The sequence below is a fragment of the Merops nubicus genome, unplaced genomic scaffold (assembly GCF_000691845.1).
Source record: "Merops nubicus isolate BGI_N331 unplaced genomic scaffold, ASM69184v1 scaffold13273, whole genome shotgun sequence".
NCBI lineage: Eukaryota > Metazoa > Chordata > Aves > Coraciiformes > Meropidae > Merops > Merops nubicus.
The window spans coordinates 7,975-24,313 of record NW_008599638.1 but is presented as its reverse complement, the minus strand read 5'-3'; the positions used below and the strand labels follow the sequence as shown (position 1 = coordinate 24,313).

Sequence of the window (16,339 nt, the reverse complement as noted above, 5' to 3'; positions counted from 1 at the left end):
AGAGTGTTAAATGAATTGTTCCAACAATACTTGTTCAAACAAATACTTGAAGTATTTCACTCTGAGGGAACTCTCTGCCCCTATTGCTTATAATGAGAACTCTCTGCCCCTATTGCTTATAATGAATCTAGTTGTAAGCAGGGTATGTGGAGGGCTTTGTTTTGTGTTTTTTTTGCTGACTCTGCAAACTGATACTTTGAGAGAATTGTCTCAGGAAAGCAAAGAGTCCTTTATTATGCCTGTCACTGCCAAGTGATTTGGCAGATTTCTTCATGAGATACACGATGAAATAGGTTGAGAGAGAGCTTGGCTGGCCAGTAACCAGCAGAAAAGCCCAACTTAAACAGTTCTAAAGTCTTCTAATGGCCAATTTGTGGTTTTGGCAGAAGGAAGGAAGAGGATGAAAAATAGAGGCAGCGGGGTTCAGTGAAGGATGGAATATCCATGTCATTTTCATTGCTGTGCCACACAAAAAAAAAGTATTGGCTTTCTACATACATTGGATCTAGCTAAGGCAAACATGTGCACTGGCTAGGTAAACCTGCTAAGATTATTTCAATTGTCTTAGTTTGCACTTGGAAGACCGAAGTGATGTATTGCTGTCTTATGAATCAGAGGGCAAGGTCCTTTCTTTTGGCTAACTGTTAGTGGACAGGGAGCCCAGTGAAGGCTTTTGCAGAATCCATTCAGCTTCCCAAATGCAAGGCCTGAGGGAGTCCCCTTTCCACCTCAGCACTAACAAAACCAGTTCAAGACTAGCATCAGTTTGTGGCTAAGGGCCATGAGGAGGGAAAGGGCTCTGGGCAGCTACAGCTCCCAACCCAGAGGTACCTCAGGGAAGAAAGGCTCTCTCTTCTGCAAATCCCCTGCTGATTCCTGAAGTCAAAGCAGCATGAGATCTGGACATTGAGGCACTTCAGATAATGACTACTTTCTGGTCCTTCTAGAAGACTGTATGGTTTTGATCATCCCTAAAGAACTACCTGTCCTAAATAAACTTTGAAGTGTCTAAATGAAGATACACATAACTGTTGGAGAGCCATACAGTCACGTAGCAGCAGAAATGCTGGGAACCTTGGTTTTATGGAGTAAGCCCATCAAATCAGCACTTAAAACACAACATTGTCAACTCCACAGACAATGCTGAAAACAAAAAACTTGTTCACATTACAATTTGTAACCAAGTTTGAATATTATTTCAAACATGATAAGATAGAGGTTCCACCAAGCTTTTGCAGCCAAGGGTAGAAACCAGACCAAAGACTGCCTAGGCCTACAGGCAACAGGACAACATCTGTAAATACAATAACAAAATATTTTGCCATTATGAATAGAGGAACAACTTTGCCAGGTTAACTCAGAATGTAAATAAATCCTTACCTGCAGAAAGAATAAGAAAAGATAATGTTCAGTAAGGGAATTGCAGGACCTAAACATCAACCAAGTGTTATTATTGTTTATTATTAAACACTGTTCAAATCAGGCTAAGGTGGGAAGGAAATAGGAGGTTAATGGTTTAAACAAGGTAAAGCCGACATTTTGTTAAATAAGAGTCTCTAAGTTGATACCAAAAGACAAATTGTGTCTTCTTGTTCTGTTTTTGTTTTTTTTTTTTTGGGCACTTAGTTAAGAAAAAATTTTGGTAAAAACAGTTCTTGTCCTCGAGCTGGATGAGCACTTAGACACCTTTTTCTCAGTGCAAGCGGTGGCTCGAGCACCCTGCTGGGCAGGGCTGGCTACTTCTGCACCAAGGAGCAGGCAGTTTCTTGGAAATGTTTGTGCAGTTCAACTGTGCTGCTGCTGAAGCCACAGACACGAGGAAAAAAAAATAGAAAACATCCAGCTTCAGACCTCTCAGGCCATTAGTGTATCTCGCTTAGGTTCTGCCTTCCACCATATACTGTCAAATTTCTGTTTTGTTTGGACTTGAAGAGTGGAAGGAGTTGGAGAGTTGCTGTCGCTGCTGTCAGTGCTTCCTAATGATGTTTCTCACTAAAGAAAATGAACTTGCTTGTTTGAGAATTCAAATTCCCTGTGGGGCATAGTTTGGGAAACTGAAGATATAGGAAGGAAAATAATATGTCAGAGCAAAGTATAAACATCCATAAAGCAGAATAGCTAAACACCTACAGAAAATGTTGTAGCTTTGACAGTAAACAATTAAAATGATTGCTGGAGGAGGGAGCTGTGACAGCCAAATAATTAAAATAAAAATAAATCAGAAGTTTAGTCCAGCAATTATAACAGGAAATTACTGCTGGAGTCAGGGCTCCTATGTTCTTTTCCTGGTTCTGTTTCCGATTTACTAAGTGAGTTAGAGAGAGCCAAATTATTAAAGTAACTTCTAATTTGGAAAGACTCCATTTCTGATGGCCAGCTGTACACACAGAGGGCTTCACCAGCGAACGTCTTCAGTGCCCTCCTGTGTATTTGTGAGGGCAGAGCATTTCAGGGCATTGACATCTCTGAAGAGTTGGCTACCTGACCTATGGTTACCAGCCTGCTCAAAGCGGCCACCTCTGAAAGCTTCCCATCTGCAAACTGTAGCTAGCACAACATATTGCTGTGGGAGTCTGATGTTTAACTGCTCTTTATGGCTGGCATAACATATTGCAGTGGGAGTGTTATGTTTAAATACTGTTTGTAAATATTTACAAGACTTCTCAGGCATGCTCTGTCTCCAAAGTCAGTGCTACTACTTTTGGAAACAACATACCCTGTGATCTGCACGTTTTCTGAAAGGACTGCTTCTTAGTAGTGTTCTTCATTTCCAGGTCGGACTGCGGAAGGATTTTAAGTGGAGCGCAGCTGAAACTGAGAATCAGAAATTACTTTTCTAATGTTCAATAACTACAATTTGTAGTTCAAACTACAAATAAAGCAATCTGTAATGCCTCAGGAGGAGGTGGTGGGACTTCTCTCAATCATGGGAGCTCCCTGTACACAGGGCTCCTATTCAGTTCCATAAGAATTTCTAAATGAAGAGAGCATGTGGCTCCTTCCTACACTGACTTGAGTTGTGGTACAAATTCCTCAGAGACAGAGCCAAATTAAGTGTCCAGAATAAGTTTGTCTCCATAAATTAACATTTTCCTGCCCTACACTCAATTACAATCTCCCATCCTTATCAAGAGATGCCATGAACCAGAGGTTTATGCCAACCATGGGTGCCTGCCAGGACTCATTTTAGTCATAGAAGTCCAAATGTTTCTCACTGTACCAATGAACTTTTTTTTTGTTTTTCTTCTGTGAAATATTTCTCTAAATATATGCATCCTAGTTGCTGCCTCATCTTTGCTATGAACCAGAATATTTACAGTGGCTTGTTAGATTGGGTGTCATGAAACAAATTATTATATGTTTGCGTGTTTGTAACAGAGGTTGCTATTGCATCTAATCTTATAAGGAATAAGGAATAAGCAGGAAAAAAAAAATTGTTTACTAACAGTACATTTAAAACAAAACAAAACAAAAAATCCAAACTGAGAGGCTTAGGTTTGGGGCCTCCATAGTTTTCCTGTACTTTGTAAAGTACAACCTGCCAGCGTGTGGTAGGGAGTACACTCAACGCTCCTTTCCCTCTTGCTCCCATGTGCAACCCTGGAGGTAACACAGTGTTCACCATCTCCATCAGCCAAGGAAGCTCAAGTCTCAGAGCTCCTTCCAAGCTCAGGTCTTCTGACAACCACCTGCTTTTTCAACCCATGTTTGCACATGGAAAGCAATTTGAATCTACACACTGAGGAATCATACAAGTTCCCGAAAAAAAACAAACCCTTTCCCAGCATGATGGGTCATTTAACTTTGGTAAACTTCATCTGGGAACCTTAAAAAAACAAAAGCCACAGAGGCATAACATAAATAAATGACAAAGAAGCCTGTGGTAGGTGGTCATGCAAATCTGCCACTACACAGGCAAAGTATCTCCCTCTAGGCAACAATAAACAAAACCCAACGATTACATGGACGGTATTTCAACACCTGCTAGAGACTCTGGGAAAATGGCTTCACCTTTACAGCTAGATGTATACAGCTGTATGCAGTACTCTCATCTTCACCTTAACATATCAGCATATTATGTACCTTACTATACTTTTGTAAAGCACAGCACAGTTCTAGTGAGTGTCTTCAGAAAAAAATAGAAATGGTATTTGCCAAGGGTCATTGTCTACTATCTTCCATAGGTAAACACTTTCTTTAGGGGACATTTAACATTTTGACATCACAACAGTCCATTTGAGAATCCCTTCCTATTTCCTTCATAACACAGAAATTGGTGAAACCAATTACCAGGAGCAAGAAAACAAATTAATATCATGAAATTACTGATTTTCACTAATCAAACCCATGTCTTTTCTTCATATTCAATCCCATTTTGTGCACTCCCATATAATAACGTGTATCCACATACTAATTAATTGCCAATATTTAATTGCTTAGAGGCTGTGCAAAACTGAATTCCAGAAAGTTTTGTTAATATGTTCAAATGAGGAATAAATAAGGATCTAGTTAGAGTCCTTTACACTACTTCTGCAGATGCTATGCAATATGTACTCAATAGAGATTATGTTATCATAATAAAATGGATATTGAAACTATTTATTGCAAAAAGCACGTGGGCACATTTCTAAATGCTATGATGTTCTGTGTCACAAGTGTTACAAGTCTGAACTTTTGAATACTTCTTACAGAAATAACTATAAGAACTTTTAAAATCTAGCTTTCACATACGACCTCTTCGTTAAGGGTATATGACCTTCATGCCTGCCTCCCAGTTTCTTTTGCCCAAAGTCTCCTAGTTTTAAAAAAAAACAAAACAAAACAAAACAAATTACTTTCCTACTACCCCCCACACCCCACATCCCTTTTTGGCCATTCATTGCTACTTCCCTTTGTTTTGTAGGCTCGTCCAAAAGGAGAAGGCCTGACTCCATACCAGGGCAAGAAACGCTGCTTCGGTGAATATAAGTGTCCCAAATGCAAAAGAAAATGGATGAGTGGAAACTCCTGGGCTAATATGGGACAAGAATGTATCAAGTGCCACATTAATGTTTATCCTCACAAACAGGTAGGATAATTGCAGACCTGCTAGCATACAAGCTTGGAACTAGAAATGCTCTTGACGTAAAGTACGGGTAAGACTTAAACAGGACTTGACATGGACTACAACACACCACAAAACAAACAAACAAAAAAATTGTTTCCCAGATGAGCTGCTGTTCTCAGGACTGGAAATCTGGACTGGTGTCAGTTGCAAAACTGAAATATCCTATCTTTTGGTAAAAATACCTCCAAAACAATTTTGCATGCCCTTATTATACAAACTGTAAGGTGTTATAATCTCAAGCAGAGTAAAACAAGTTCAGCAGCAGCAGCAGACCTCCTAGTTCTTCTGATTCTCTTCAGATTTACACCAATTGAATGTTTCATTCCACTGGTGTCAGTGGAGTTATTTCCCATGTGTACTACTTTTTTCACCCATTGGCAATTTGGTCAAGGGGCTATGTCTGTTAAGATTAATGAAGAAAGAACAATATTAAGATGGCTCCTGCCTCTGGAATTCCTTGGTAAATTACAGTAAAGTAGGAGAGCCTGGTTAAGGACAGGTTTCTCAGTTTCCATAATACCAAACATTGACCAAGCAACAAACTTTTGGAGAAAGCCTCTTATTATACCAGAAGGACCAAATCTAAGAAGCAGTTCTGATAGCAAAGCAGTACCTGCCATCCTGTCAACCATATAGTACATAGCCTCCTTTCCTGCTCCCTGAAGATTGCAGCTGAAACTATCCCTTGAGGTACTTTCCTCCATTTCCAGCTCATGATGGGAAAACTGTCAGTTACTGCTTGTATCTCAACAGAACTGGTCACATGCAGTCGGTCACTTCAGCAGTCTTTGGTGGCAGAAAGACAACTTCACGAACTCCCGAAAAAACAGGCTACAGACTGTCTGTCAAAGCTCAATTTTCATGCAGAAACAACCCTATGAAAAATAAATTTGTCTATCATGGAAAAATTTGAGGGGGATTTCACAATATTGCAGAAAATTATTGTGGCTGGATAAAGTAAGAATTATTTTAAAAGGGTTTGGGAGGTGTGATTTGCCTGAGGTGTAACTCATCCTAGCTGAATCTCAGTAGTGAGTGGGGCTCTGCACAGGTCCAGTTACCTGCTGCCCACTCAGAGAAACTCCTCAAGCTATAGACAGATCATTTGGACATAGCTGCAGTAGGTGCAAAGGAACTTCCATCAGGAGCCTTAGGTGTCTTATCAGTTACCCAAGTGCTTGCAAAATGCCTATAAAAAGCTCTTTCCATGGGTTCACACCACACATCATACCATTTCATGAGATTTTGGAGGGGATGGTGTCAGGAAAAATGACAGTCCTGGAGAAAGATTCTGTGGCTTCATTGTGATAAAAAGACAGAATATTGAATTCATTACAACAAGAAGGAAGATGAAATTCAAATAAGTTTATTAAGCTTTATCCCATACAGGAATATAAAATAGACTGTATTTCTTCCTCTTGTACAGATACACATTCAGCTCATTCTAAGGGCAAGCTTTGGCCCAGTTTCTACAGCCACCCTGCGTTCCAGTATGCAGCAAAAAATATTGCTTTAGAATTGCTAATAACTTGAAGCAATATGAATTGCAGTAAAATATAGTGTTTGATGCCTGCAGCACTTGTGGCAGAAGCCTTGGTTCAAACTTGATATAGTTCACTATGAGGTGATGATCCCTTCTTTCCATCATGGGATTTTTTCTGCTTCACAATGAACTTGTACAATTCCCTGGCTGAGCCACTGAATATCTTTGTTTCTGTTGGCCACTTCATGTGGTACATTCCCCTTTCTTTGGGCTAACGCCACCCTAATTCCAAACCTGAAAACAACCAGTGATCTTTAGAAACTAGAGTCCAATTTCCCTGACAAAACTGGAAACTATATTACAAGAAAACCCAAGGACCACTTTTGTTTTGTTTTGTGGAAGCATATATATAGAAGGAAAGCTAAGCAAATTTTCTTTCACTAACTTACATGAGACAATCCCAAAACTTCCAAGGTCTCTGGTTTCTTGCCTCTGTTTAGACAGCTTGTGTAGTCAACTGCACTAAAATCCAAGCTTAGCAATGAAGACATTTATCATATGCATGCAAGTATACACTTGTGGGAGAGAGAAAGTACAGGACCATTGATTTATAATTCAAGTTGATAAATATTAACATAATTCATGTTGATAAATATTAACCTTGTTCTTCTAAATTCTTTCCATCATTTATGTCTGTTCAAATGTTTACAGGAAATCACTCAAGGAGGCATCCCATCCACACTATACAGGAGGCAATATAGACCTGGGAATATGGATATTTTGTAATAAGGTTTGGAAGTAGTCCCTTGGGCAGAATTTCCCCTCGTGATAGGGCTAGAGGAGTCTAATATGCATAACAGTGCTAAAGTCAAAAAGATACTGTGGAAGAGTTGCGGTCTGCAGTGCTTCTGTGAGCTGTGCTTGCCTTGGAGCCATACAAATAGTGTTCTCTGAGGAATAATCACAGCACATGCAGCACAGGTTTCCACAGCTGATCCCTGTCACTGTTTCCACACCATTCCCTAAGGACATCCTAATTCAGGATGTGGAAGAGCTTTGCTCTTATCTATGTGTTCATGTCTCACTAGTAGGTATTGCAGCTAATTGAGATCTTCAAGAAAAGAATGCATTTCAAATAGGCTTCCAGATATGAGTAACTTGCAGCCAGTGACTAGTGCTCTTTCCCAAAATTTGAACTTACAACCTCAAATTGAAACCTTTCACATCCTGTTGTCACTGCCTCACCTTCTTCAGCTTCCATTTCTCGGTGTTGCTGTTGACATTTTTCTAGTCTTTTTAATTCTTCGAGAGGTTCCCTATGCTGCCTCTGATTAGACATACCAGCAGTAGTAAGACAGTAAATAGCATCAGTTCATGCACAGAGCCAGCAGCAAAGGAGAGCTAACAGGCTGCATGAGCTCAGCACTGCTTCTTGACAGAGACTAGCATTTGCCCACCATACATGTTCTTATCCAAGCATCCAGCTCCACACCAGTGTATCATGTGTATCTCCAAACACGTATCAACATTTAACTGTGTGGTGTTCTTCCACACCATTCTGGAAAATATGCTCTACTCAGTCACCAGTACGCTTACACTAATTACTATATTTTAATTAAATATCTTTCACTGTGCTTTTACAAAAGTCCAATATTTGTCATCTGAGAGTTGAAGTACAAAAAACCAACTTTATTGTGCACATAAGATTGTTTTAGTAGTTTTATTCCAATTAGCATTGCTACACCACCTTAATGTTTTCTGTATCTTTCCTATTTATTCTTTAGATTTTTATTACTTTGTTGGCACCTGCCATAGAGTCCTCACTCATGCTTGAGTTCCTATGCACTTCTAGTTCAGTAATCACTTTCCCCCTCTCCGTGCATTAGTGGAAGTCAGATGACTATGTGCACCTACCACCTTTATTAGATGGGATCAGAGTATTTTCACTCTCATCTGAACCTTCCATTCGACAGTTTATCCAACCTCAACAACTCATCTAAGAAAAAATGCTGCCTCCCCCTAGCAGCCAGGTTTTTCTTATGCCATTTTAACCCTATTCAAGAAAAAGAAATCACTGTTGCTGTTCTGTAGTGTCTACTCTTTCACTGCAAAGTCACCACACTATGTCATGTGATCATAGTGAAAGTAATCCATAAATGGATTTGCTGCTTTTTTTTTTTTCCCCCAATTTAACAACACCCAGATGAATTAGTAAGACAGGACAGTATTTACCTCTAGTGAAACAGATTATTTCTACTTCCAAACAATTTTGTCATTATTTCTTCTCTGCAATGTGTTTGAATTAGTCATTTCCTTTTCTTGCACCTTGCCCTACTATTTGGTAAACATGTCATTGTGACCCAACAGATAAAAAGCTGTCCTCAACATTATTTTTTAAAAATAATGGTAATTTGATTTTGCCAGCAGATGAAAATCACTGGTAGTTCCTCAACATTAACTATCTTTATGTGAAGCTTTGAAAGCCTCCAAAATGAGAAAAATTACTTAACTGCAAAAAAAATACAGGACCATGTCTAAAACCAAGCAGGTGCCACATTTCCCTGGTAAGAGTAGAAGCATATTATAAAAAGTCTCCATTCACAATAGAATATATAGCAAGAAAACTCATACCAGGTCAGTCTTCTCTGTTCCACATCTGATCCTGGGCAGCAGAGAACAGAAAGGTGTAGATATAGACAACATAGCAACTGCCTCTGGGGATACACAGTGAGTATCTCTGCATTCACCCTGCTTCTCACCAAACAGATCAACCTCTGCAGAGTCTGTTCAGTAGTTGAACTATAACAACATGGGCCACCAAGCCTTGCTACATGATCTGAATATTGGAAGTGAGGATGCTTTTGTCCAGTTTAGGAGAGAAAAAAAACCTTATTTGAGAATTGCTTGATATTCATCTCAAAGAATTAGGAGTTTGTTCTCAATTGTCAGGCTTGCGCTTTTCTCTAGTCATCTTCTCCACCTCTGTATTTCATCTTCCTCAGTTGCTTTCCTCAGTCCATGGAGTTTTCAGTCCTGTAGGGCTTGTGTACCTTGTCTCACAAGGGATAGTTCATGCCTGAGTACTCCTGTGTGACCGGCTGAGGCAGTAATGTCCGAGTACCAATCATCCCCACTCTGGATAGCTCTGGGGTAGCCATTCAAGCACATATGCTGGGTCTGTGAATGGCTTGTGCAGTGGCTCAAATCTTGATTTCCTATGCATTCCTTTCATTAGTGGGTCCCAGGAGAGGAGAGCAGTCACACTTCCCTGCCACCTGCTCTTTGCTCCCAGAGGCTCATTTCACTCCAGAAAACGATCCCATACCATTTCCCCACAAGGAAGGTCTCAGTTCAGCCCTGTGCACTTACTCCACGTATGCTATCTGAGAGAATGAGCTTTTAATCTCTCTGGGGCAGGAAGTCTTCTCCGCAATTTTACAGCTGTGTATATACTTCAGGAGGCTCTATAAATACAGCTCTAAATCACTGCTTTTAAGAGAGATGGTGGAGCACATGTTATAAGCAGTAACACCAGAGCCTGACCGGAGGGCTGCTGCCATTCATTCTCCAACTCATCCGCAGAGCAGGTAATCAGGTGGCTCTTGCACCTCAACTGCAAAACAGTTCTTCATCCCAAGGAAGCTCTGCATGCATTTTTGTTCTCATTATTAAATTATGTTCCTTCTTTCACATTTCCATGTCCCTCAAGTGGTAAACCCCTCCATGGGAATGCTTACAGGAATTCACAGGATAGGGAGTAGAAGTTAGAGGCCCATTCAGCTCAAGCCTTATTGGAGAGTAGGAGACTAAAAACTTACCCTGACAAAGCTGCTCTGTGGCTATTCCAGAAGTAGTTTCCTGGGTACTTCAGCCACTCTAAATGTAAACAGGTATCTCAGATGGGACATAACTTATCTCTTATTCTACCAAGGAATTTGGATTTCATAGTTGTTTATGCTTTCTTCCCCTGATCCAGCAACAAACCCAGTCCTTATAGCCATTCACTGGCATTCTTGGCTCTCTAACAGCCCAGATGCCAAGCTTTGAATTCTCATTTTCTTCGCCTGCCTGCTATAGCAGTAACATCTGTGGCTGTGGTTGCTTCCTGGCTGGCTTCTTATCAAGGCTTTTTCTCTGACTTTGTGGCTAACTCCAGTGCTGTTTGTGATGACACCTATTGCACTGGTGCAGAACCAGCAATCTGGTGACCATCTTGTCCCCTTGGACACTATTTTCTTCCATCTGTCAGAAATTTATTGTTGGACTAGAAATAATTTGGTATGTAAATGCATTCTTCGTAATACCCAAGCTATTACTTCCATGGGCAATGCAGCAGTCCCTTCATAACAACCTGGGTGCATCCACAGCCACCTCTCTTCTCTCAGTATGGGGAAAGATGGGTCTGATCAAGCCAAATAAACTTTTTAACAGTTTCAGGCCTGTGTGATCTTTAGATTTAATAAACCCTCCCCAGCATGCCCATACTTGCATGTGCCAACAGTAAGAATACAAATCACCTTAGACTGTTGCTTCTCTGAACTCTTGAAAGATTTTCACAATTTAGCTTATGTGGTTATCATTCATTCCTAGCTGGCCTGTCCCAGAGGCACACTGCTGATGTGTTGCTTGCTCTCTGAGCATCATGCCTGTGATCTGCAGCCTTCTTATCACTGCCTCTCAAATCCACAGCAACAACTGAGATCCTCAGCGTCCCTTCTCCCCCAAGGCAGACAGAAAAGCAAAGGCTTTGCTGCTCAAGAATGTGCATTGCATTTCCTTCTTTTTTCCCCACTGCATATTTTTTATTGAACTAAAAATTTACAAATTCATAATAACATGTGTCTTGAGGGAAACAGTTAGTTGTGTCTCCTTAGACTGTTAGCCTAATTATCCTGCCAGCTATAGTTGCAGAATCTGTTTCTACTCACATATCTAATCTGTCATTTAATCATCTTTTCTCCATTAAGACTTGAGGTAACAAGTACAGGAAATTATGTCAATGTTTTCTAACCTTTGAATTTTGTTACAATACTTTATCCGTCAGTGGTGCACTCAAATTGTTCCATTCTACAGCAGAAAAAATGTCAATCTTATGAATACAAACATGAGCACACATTATTCCGTTGTGCTCCATAGTGTAGGCAGTTTTCCTCAAGCATGTCCTAGTGATGTTTTCTCTGACACCTAACACTTCATAAGGGTAAGGTGTTTGTTTTGGGGCTTCGGGGTTTTTATCTGACTTGTGGGGAATGCAGAGTTCATTCAGTTCACATAGACTAGGAAAACAATAGTTCATAATAAAAATTAATTTACAAGACAAGAATTGCTATTTAAACTTAAATTTATTTCAGCTTTATTCCCCCAAGGCAACAGCTTTAATCACTACCCCCAAATGCTTTCCTGGAGGAGCTGCATAACATTATTTCCACCTGGCAACTACTAGGAGAAAATTAAAGAAAGATGCACAAAAAATGAAGAATGTAAGAGTGCCCATCCTTGTAGTTTTTACTGGAAAAGATAGACTTCCAAATAGTAGATGCTTGCATTTAAAAAAAGACAACAAAAATTGAGGTATTATATTTAAACTCCCCATTTAATGGGAAGCGCATGCTTTTGTCCAGAGAAAACAATAGAGAACCTTGCTATGTTAACAAGCTCCATTTCACCGCTTTCTAAGGAAAGAATTACGGTTTTCTTCAGCCACATAGCCCATTCCCTTCTCCACACCCTTTCCAAACACATGGCTGAGTTTTCAGGCTACCAGCCTCCCAGCAGCAGCACAGAACCCTTACAGCCTCCTCAGCTATTAGGATCTTCTGCATAATTCAGGCAATCCCCAAAGCTAATACACAGTATGCAGCAGCCCAATCCTGCCACATCCCTCTTGCACTGGCATCTTCTCCTTCCTCCACACAAAGCTGGTGAGAATTGTCCAAGTTCAGCCTGTGCCAAGGAAGTCCAACCGTGATGGACAGAGCTTTTTGGCTGTCTAGCATCCTACCCTTTTAGCGTGGTGTAAGAAAGGTTGCAAGGCTATAAGGTTAAAATCCTCCACAATTAGTAAGAAATAGCAGCAAGACAAGAACAGTTGCTTCTCAGTGTTTGAAGGGATTTTTTTTTTGCCTTACAAGAAAACCATGAAAAGAAAACAGCAAACAGAGATAAGCTGACACTTCATTTTATGAGAAAAGTTGGATTTATGATTTTTTTTTCAGACACAGACCATATAAGCACGCTACCAGTTTTGAAGCCTCAGCCTTCCACAACCTCACCAGAAACAGCCCAGGCTCTGCTCGGCTCCACTCCTTCCAGCTGGCCCTTGGCAACCTGCTCTCCTGCATTCGCCTGCGTTCGTAACCCCTCTCTCCCCAGCCTCTGTGTCGTAACACACTAGTAACAATAACATTTCTGAAATCAAAATGCTTTGCGGGCCAAAAAGCTGAGCTCAATCAATGCAGGGGGAAAGCAAACCACAGAGAGCTATTTTTTCTGAAACCTGTCCAAAAACTCTTGGCGCTTCAAGGCGTTCCCAATGGCCTTTGCACTATTTCCAGGAAAAATTATTCCCAAGGTCTTGCATATTGAAAATAAAATCTGGCTTATATCAATAAACATGATAACTGCTGTATTTTTTCCTCTTTAATCAGAGTGCAGCTAGCATGTAGAAGCAATCAGAGCTGCGTCAAATAATCTGTTTTAAGTGTAGCATTTCAGAACTCTAAGATTCTTCATTGAGGAGCATAAATTAACTCCTGGGACTCTTGAACCTGAGCATCATCTTTGACTACATTTATATAATGCAAAATCTTGAAGAAAATTTTTGGGCAGATGTTGCTTGAATAAATGGTAGAAAAGGCAGAAAGGCAGTTTTTCTGACCAAATAAATTTATTCAGGTTGTCTGTTTTGTAGCAGAAGCACTGCTTGCACCAGTGGTTGGGTTACAAGCCTGGAAATACGATTATTGGTTATGATCTCAAATCCTCATGTACTGACTTTCAGCAAGTCATTCAAACCTCAGCAGGGTTGCAGGGGGAGGTTAAAGGATTTAGAGGAGACAAAGGGTCCCCCTACTTTCCTTCTGCCCTACCCAATATAGGGAACCCAATTTGAAATTAAATTGTAAATGAAGTTAAACTCAAAGACATACAACATGTGGCCTGGGACATATGAAACCTCAGGCAATATAACGTGTAAGAAAGCTGAATCAGTAACAAACTGTTGGCAACCACCACTGAGTTAACCCCATATATTGTTTCTACTAGCTGTGTGATATAGTAAGAGTGTTGCACTTACAATCCAGTACAGCTAGGGAAGAATTTGCAAACATCCCTTCTTCATGGTAACAGAATATTTTGTTAGAATAAATAAACAGAATAAAATGTCTCATTTTTGCTATTCAGAGAGATGAGAAACCCTTCTATTCTCTGGATTATGATTGTTGTTTACGATGTTCTTCACATCTCTGTCACCACTCCACCTATTAGACTTTCCCAACATTTAACCTTGCTGCAGTACGTAACATGGGAATTTTGAAAATCATTGTGAAACCTTTTACATGTTATGGAAAATGAAAAAACAAAGATTTACCACAAGAAAAATAATTTCATTCCTTTATTTAGCCCAATATGCCTCCCAACCTGTGATTTCACAAGTATTATTTTAAAAGTTATTATTCCAGTTCAGGGCAAAGTGTTGTGAGGTTGAGTTGTTTGGGTTTTGGGTTTTTTTTGTTTGTTTGTTTGGGGTTTTTTGTTTGATCGTTGTACTAAAAGCTTTGAAGCTGGTCCACTTCAAAAATTTCAACTTCAGAAATATGGGACAGAGAACTAGGAAAATCCACGTAGCTATACCTGTGCATGGTTAAGACAGTTTTCTAGTCGTAGCAGCTAATCCTAGCATTGGTGACCACTGTTGGCATTGCTGGGTAATGGGATTCCCATGCTTGTAGTGTTAATGTCTTTGGTTCATCTCAGTTACTGAAGCCAACAGATTAAACTCTTCTGCATTACTGCTTTTTTAAACGCAGTCCCCAAGATCGGTCTCTCAGTTATTTTTCTACAACAAAGTTAACATCACCTTTATGAAGAATGACATTAAGATGTGAGGCCACTCTAAAATAATGCAGAGCTGAAAAATATTTCATCTCTTCAGGAAAGAAATAAAGTACCTTTTTAATTACTAAGAGAACACTCAGTTAAGCATAAAAATAGGCTTCACATGCATAGTAGTAAAGAGTAACAGTGACAAAACCTTGAATCTAATCTGCTTTCCTTCCTCTCATTGCAGAGACCCCTGGAAAAGCCAGATGGCCTGGATGTTTCAGATCAGAGCAAAGAACACCCCCAGCATCTGTGTGAGAAGTGCAAAGTTTTGGGCTACTACTGCCGCCGTGTGCAATAAACCTTCAGAGTGGCCTTTTCCCGACCCCGTCGTCCTTAAAGCTCCTCTGGCAGCACGTGATCTGCAGCAACACAAGTCAAGATAAAAAGCTAAAATAATTGCCAACGTTGCCTGTCTAATAATATGCCTTACCATTAATAGAATGTAACTTGTCTCCTGTGTGTGCATACACATGCAACAGGTATTTACAGGACTATGGTTTGTATACATACATATATATGTAAATGTGTATATGCATATGGACACACACATATAAAGCGTTACTGATGGTGTTCACAACAGAACCACAGTTGCAGGTTCTGCTGATCGTTTACACACACCCTGTATCATGGCCAGATGAAATGAAGTACTATTTAATAGGCAAGGTATAATATTCACATGGAATATATATTGTATGTATGGCTTTTGCAGAGGTTAAATAACCGTGGGGGCCACTAACGGCAAGCAACCTGAACATTATTCCTATTATATGGCAAGATAAAGGAAGATGAAACAAGCCACAGCATATAAGAAGGAAAATTGTTTTCCCAGTTTTATAAAGTCTGAGAGTTTTGTGCTGCTGATTTCTTGGACTTTTTCTATTTGTTACTATCACTCTAGGCAGGGTTTAGGCAAAATCATTTTGCAGGATGTGGCAAAAAAAGTGAATAATTGTTTGAGAGGATGGGTTGGGTAGAAGGAGAATGCCATAATGGAACCCAGAGCATCAGGAAGGATTCCAAGAGATTTTTGGAGGAGACAAAACTGGCTTGCTTGTGCAACTAACAGGTCCTTCTCTTGTCATATAATCCCACTGAAATGGTCCCTGTATGTGTGTGGGTTGTTCATTAGGCCACAAGCACACTAAATTTACTGTGAATGAGTGGGGGATAAGAATACTTCAAGCTCTCCCTTAAACCCTTAATTGAAACATTAGCCAAACTTACTATTTATAATAGTTTTAAAGCCACTTTCTGGAAATATTTTTATGTCCCATTCTCTACTGTACAAATTTGTTATAATGTAAAACTTGTTAGCCATAGGGATGTTTTGAGGCATGGAGAACACTCTACCTAACCTTCCCTCTTTATGTCTTCCTGAGGCACCTATACATAACTGAGAAGAAACGTAGGAGTCTACCTGAAATGGGACAACTAAATATGAACTTTGTGCAGGGGCATCCTGCTGCAAAGCAGTATCTCATCAGGGATTGGGAAATACCATGAGCAGAAGGTACCTCGAGACAGTATCCTGTTTGTATGTGTGTGTAAGACTAAATGGGCAAAAGGATGAAACAAGCAATTCACTTGCAGCATTCACTAAAAAAAAAATTACAGGGAAAATGTTTGGTTGGTTTTATGGGTTGTTG

The 16,339-nt window shown here is 40.0% G+C and overlaps 1 protein-coding gene across 1 annotated transcript; it reads left to right on the top strand.

Moving 5' to 3' along the window:
- Positions 1–4,903: 4,903 nt before the first annotated feature.
- Positions 4,904–14,991, top strand: ZCCHC24 (zinc finger, CCHC domain containing 24; the record flags this gene model as incomplete). Its single annotated transcript, XM_008937466.1, has 2 exons — positions 4,904–5,068; positions 14,878–14,991. Coding segments are annotated over 2 exons (279 nt in total), but the record flags the coding sequence as incomplete, so codon positions are not given.
- Between the last annotated feature and the right edge of the window lie 1,348 nt (positions 14,992–16,339).